This window comes from Rhea americana, unplaced genomic scaffold (assembly GCF_003343005.1).
Source record: "Rhea americana isolate MKP2758 unplaced genomic scaffold, rheAme1 scaffold_98, whole genome shotgun sequence".
NCBI lineage: Eukaryota > Metazoa > Chordata > Aves > Rheiformes > Rheidae > Rhea > Rhea americana.
The window spans coordinates 16,384-20,730 of record NW_028187177.1 but is presented as its reverse complement, the minus strand read 5'-3'; the positions used below and the strand labels follow the sequence as shown (position 1 = coordinate 20,730).

Below are 4,347 nucleotides of genomic sequence, written 5' to 3'. Positions count from 1 at the left end.
GGGGGCCGGGGCAGGGCTGCGTGCGAGCCGGCCGTGCCGAGGCAGTGGCCGTGCGCGCGGCGGGGGAGCCGCGGAAGAGGCGGCCCGGAGCCCCGCGGTCCCCCGCCCGGGGGCAGGGGCTCGCAGGCTGCGGCCGGCGGGTGGGCAGAGCCCGGGGGTGCTGCGGCGGGAGGAARCGCCTGACTGTGGCCTTGGCCTTGCAGGGAGTATTTGGAAGGGGAGCAGATCCTGGACGCTCGTTACCGGCTGCAGAAGATGCCGGGGGGCAGCGTGGCCCTGCCCGTGCTGGGAGAGAAGCTCACCGAGCAGCACCTGCGGGCGCTGCGGAAGAGCGGGCCCCWGGAGGTGCCCTGCAGGCTGACCTGGCTCCAGGTTGGGAGTGCTCTGCCCCCCGCGCTGGAGAGCCCCGGGGGCCCTCGGGCATGCACCCGCGCTGCTTGGGGGCTGTGAGCCACAGGGTGAGGGGTTTGCATGGGGGCGGGAGGCAGGGGCTGTCCCGAACCTCTCGCTTTCAGCTGGAGGAGCCGTCAGCCGAGGTGCTCCGGGCTCGCGTGGCGCAGGCAGGGAGCTCTGCGGCGGGGTGTGCGCATCCTCCTGAGGCTGCGTCCTTCCTACTGGGATCGTAGCCTCTCCCCGTCTCGGAGAGCGCGGTGGGGGCACCGGCGGGGCGCGCTCAGCAGGCCCCAGGAGCGAGGGCTGCAGGGCCGGGGCTCTCGGCTCTGGCGGGGAAGGAGCCGCGTCTCAGGCTCGCTCACCACGTCTCTCCCGCAGGACCCTGTCCCCTCCAAGGCCGCCAGCGTGCGGACGCCTGCCCAGAAGCTGTGCCACGAGCTGCAGCGGTTGGTGGTRGGCTCGGGCAAGAGCTGGTCAGAGGAGCTGGAGCGTGACGTACCCCGCTCTTGGCAGCGGCACGGAGACCTCGTCCTGCTGAGCGAGGACAGCTTCAGCGCTGCGCTGTGGGAGAAGCTGGGTAAGGGGAAGCACGGTCTGCCTGGAGCCCCAGGAGCTGCCCTGGCCTTTCCCTAAGCTGCTGGCGTGGGTGTGTTGCAGGCCCAGCACTCTGGGAGACAGTCGCCTCGGCTCTGGGCGCCCAGCGGGTGGCCAGGCGAGGGCGAGTATCGCCAGGCGGGATGCGGTCCCCCAGTGTGACCCTGCTGCTGGGCCAGGACGGCTGGGTGGAGCACGTGGACAACGGGATCAGGTAGGCAGGAGCCACGGTGCAGGACCYGGCAGCCACATCAGCCTGGGAAAGGGGCCGCTCTCACCAGGCTGGTSGTTTCTCCTAGGTACACATTTGACGTGACCAAGTGCATGTTCTCCCCGGGCAACATCACTGAGAAGCTGCGGGTGGCCTCGCTGCCGTGCTCTGGGGAGATCCTGGTGGATCTCTATGCAGGTAACACCTCAGGGGTGACAGAGGGGTTTTGCAGGGCAAGCTTGCAGAGAGCATGCAGGTACTCATGAGATCCAGGTGGAGGTGAAACATGATTAATTTTAGGTCAAAAAAATGACCCAGTCTGACAAATATTTTGTGATCTGACTCAGAGCTCCTACGCCACCTGGAAGCCCTCAGCTAACCTGGTACTGCTGTCCCACCTGTGTTGCTGTTGCCTTTGGACACTCTGGGCTCAGGCTATGTGGGGCACTGCTCCGTAGCTAGTGCTGCTCACAGGAATCATTTTGATCCCAGGAARATACTTGCCTTTTTCTATAAACCTGGATATTGTTTCTAAAAAGCTCACGTAGATGTYCTGATTCTGTACTTGTACTGTGACAACTTTTTGTGACAAGCTGGTGATAACTGAAGYGTGCAGCAGGTGTGACAGCTCCTGCCCTGTGAGATGACCAGGGAGCTATAGTCAGGCTTTTGTGTGTAGAGTTGCTATTTTGAACTTGGGGAACTTAGTGTTTCTGAAAGAATGAGGCACTTGCAAAACTGGTCTTGATTAATTAAAATAAAYGGTAGAAGCAGAGCAGGACGAGGCAGGTCTCAAACTAATGAGCAAAGACAGATAATAAAGACAGAAATAAGTTCCTCAGTGAACATTTTTCAAAATGGATTTTGATTTGGGGCAGAATGAAAAACCATTTTGTGGACATTTCCCCAGTATTTTGGCTCATCCTGACCCAGAGCAAAGCAGATGTGCAGAGAGCCAGGAGGACACTCTGCTCCTGACCTGCCTCCGGGGGTGGGGGGTGCAGATCTTGGAAACTGGTGCCTGGACCGTGCCCCCAGGTGCTACCACCTCTCCTGCCCCCAGGGATCGGCTATTTCACGCTGCCGTACCTGGTTCACGCGGCAGCTGCCTTCGCCCACGCCTGCGAGTGGAACCGCCACGCCGTGGAGGCCCTGCGGAGGAACCTGGCGCTGAAYGGCGTGCAGGACCGCTGCCGCATCCACCACGGGGACAACAGGCAGGTGAGCGGCGCTGCCCGGACGCGGCGCTCTGCCCGCCGCACCGCGTCCTGCTCACCTGCCCTCTGYTTCCAGCTGCGGCTGCAGGACGTCGCTGACCGGGTGAACCTGGGGCTGATTCCCAGCTCTGAGGAGGGCTGGCCCGTGGCCTGCCGCGTCCTGAAGAAGGACACAGGCGGGGTGCTCCACATCCACCACAATGTGGAGGCTCTCCCTGCACGAGCCCACCAGCAGCAGCCTGGAGTTTCAAGGGATGAGCAGAGACCGACAGAGGAAGCTGGCTCCGTCGGGTGGGAGGACAGAGAGAGGGAGCACCAGAGCCCGAAGGACATGGAGAACCGTGGGAAGGAGGCACAGGTGGCCAGGGTCCGGCCCGAGTGGCAGAGGTGGGCCAAGGCCACTGCGACGCGGATACGGGGGCTGCTGGAAGAGCTGCACGGACAGCCGTGGAGGACCAGCATCCTGCACATTGAGGCAGTGAAATCCTACGCACCCCACGTGCAGCACGTCGTGCTGGACCTCGAGTGCCGCCCGACACTGCCTGCGTAGGTGGCTGCGAGGCCCTGGCAGGGCTCGAGGTTGGGGGAAGCGGTGGCGTTAGAGTGCGGGCTGGCAGGGAGGTGCTGCAGTTGTCTCCAGGGTGCTGGCTCGGGGTAAGCAGCCCCGGCAGCTCTGCACCGGGAAGGCTGCCATTCTGCGCGGAGATGCGTCTGCCCTTTTCACGTCCCCTTGCTCGCAGGTGGCAGCGCTGCCCGGCAGCGAGCTGGGCCCTGCCGTCCTTGGGACAGTGCTGCCCACTCTCCGGAGGGAGCGCTGCCCGGCGGGATCGGCACGGCTCTCGGCGTTCGCGCAGCCTTCGGAGCATTGTTTCGGGGAATCAGATGCAGGCTTTGTGCTTATTTACAGCATGCTGTTTTTAATGCTGGAAATAGGTCTGTTCGTATCAGTTTTTTCTCACCTTTTTGCAGAAATGAAGACGTTTACCACCTCTCTAGTTGATGTCTGGTTAAAATGTTAATACCAGAGCAAGCGTGGGCATTCTGCTTTGTGCTTGCTGGTGACGGTGGATCCCAGGGCAGTGTGTGGAGAGGTCTAAGGAGCAGAGACTTTGCTTGGGTCCCCTGCTCTCAATTCCACGTGCAAGCCCAGCTGTTGTCTGAACGCCGTGTGTGCCCCCTGTTTCAGATTAAAACCCAGCCAGGTGCAGGAACTGAAGGTGGAGCAGGCGACAGCTCTGTCTCTCCTGCTGCAAGCACCAGACACCGATGCAGACGGGTCCATATAGGGACGGGCAGCAGCTTGTACGAGCACAGGGGGCCTCGTGGGCAGGGAACACGTAGGAAAGACACAGCTATGGGCACAAGTGTGAGTGTGCTTGGTGGCCCTGACACACGCTGCTGCGGTCAGAGGAAGGTCCTGGCCTCGCACGTCGGCTCTGGCTGCGCATCTCCCGCATCCAACACCAGCCAGGGCCTGGCTAAGCTGCAGGAGGCCCCTGGGATCCACCGGCTGGGCTGGCCAAGGTCTGGAGGAGGAGGCTGAGCGGGGGGGACTTGAGCCCCCCCTGGGGCCGTTTCCATTCCCTCATCCTGTCTGGTCTGTGGGCAGCTCCCGCTGGCTCCTTGGTGTCCTCTGAGGCCACCTTGGCACCCAGGGCTCTGCTCCGCTTCCTCCGCTCCTCTCGTCTCGCGTTTCTGACCCCCCTCCCCTTTCGCCTGCGAGTTTAGCTGCGGGGTGCCTGCCCCCAGGACCCGTGGGGTTCCCGACGGCGGGCAGAAGGACCCACAGCCCTCTGCGGCGCGGGGGCTGCCCGAGCCAGGCGCGGCGCGCGTGGGCTCCGCGCCTCCGCCGGACTTTCCCCCACGCGCGTGTCCTGAAGCGCGGGCGGGGCCGGGCTGCGCAGGTGCGGCGGGCGCGGCCCCTTTAAGGAG

General features: G+C 63.5%; 1 protein-coding gene across 1 annotated transcript in view; it reads left to right on the top strand.

Moving 5' to 3' along the window:
• Positions 1 to 152: 152 nt before the first annotated feature.
• Positions 153 to 4,347, top strand: part of TYW2 (tRNA wybutosine-synthesizing protein 2) — a 5,963-nt gene continuing 1,768 nt past the window's right edge. The window contains exons 1-6 of the mRNA XM_085325555.1: positions 153 to 372; positions 772 to 970; positions 1,051 to 1,201; positions 1,287 to 1,396; positions 2,262 to 2,419; positions 2,492 to 2,961. Coding sequence (XP_085181681.1) covers positions 256 to 372; positions 772 to 970; positions 1,051 to 1,201; positions 1,287 to 1,396; positions 2,262 to 2,419; positions 2,492 to 2,961 — 1,205 coding nt within the window. The 5' untranslated portion in view covers positions 153 to 255. The remainder of the gene's footprint in view (positions 373 to 771; positions 971 to 1,050; positions 1,202 to 1,286; positions 1,397 to 2,261; positions 2,420 to 2,491; positions 2,962 to 4,347) is intronic.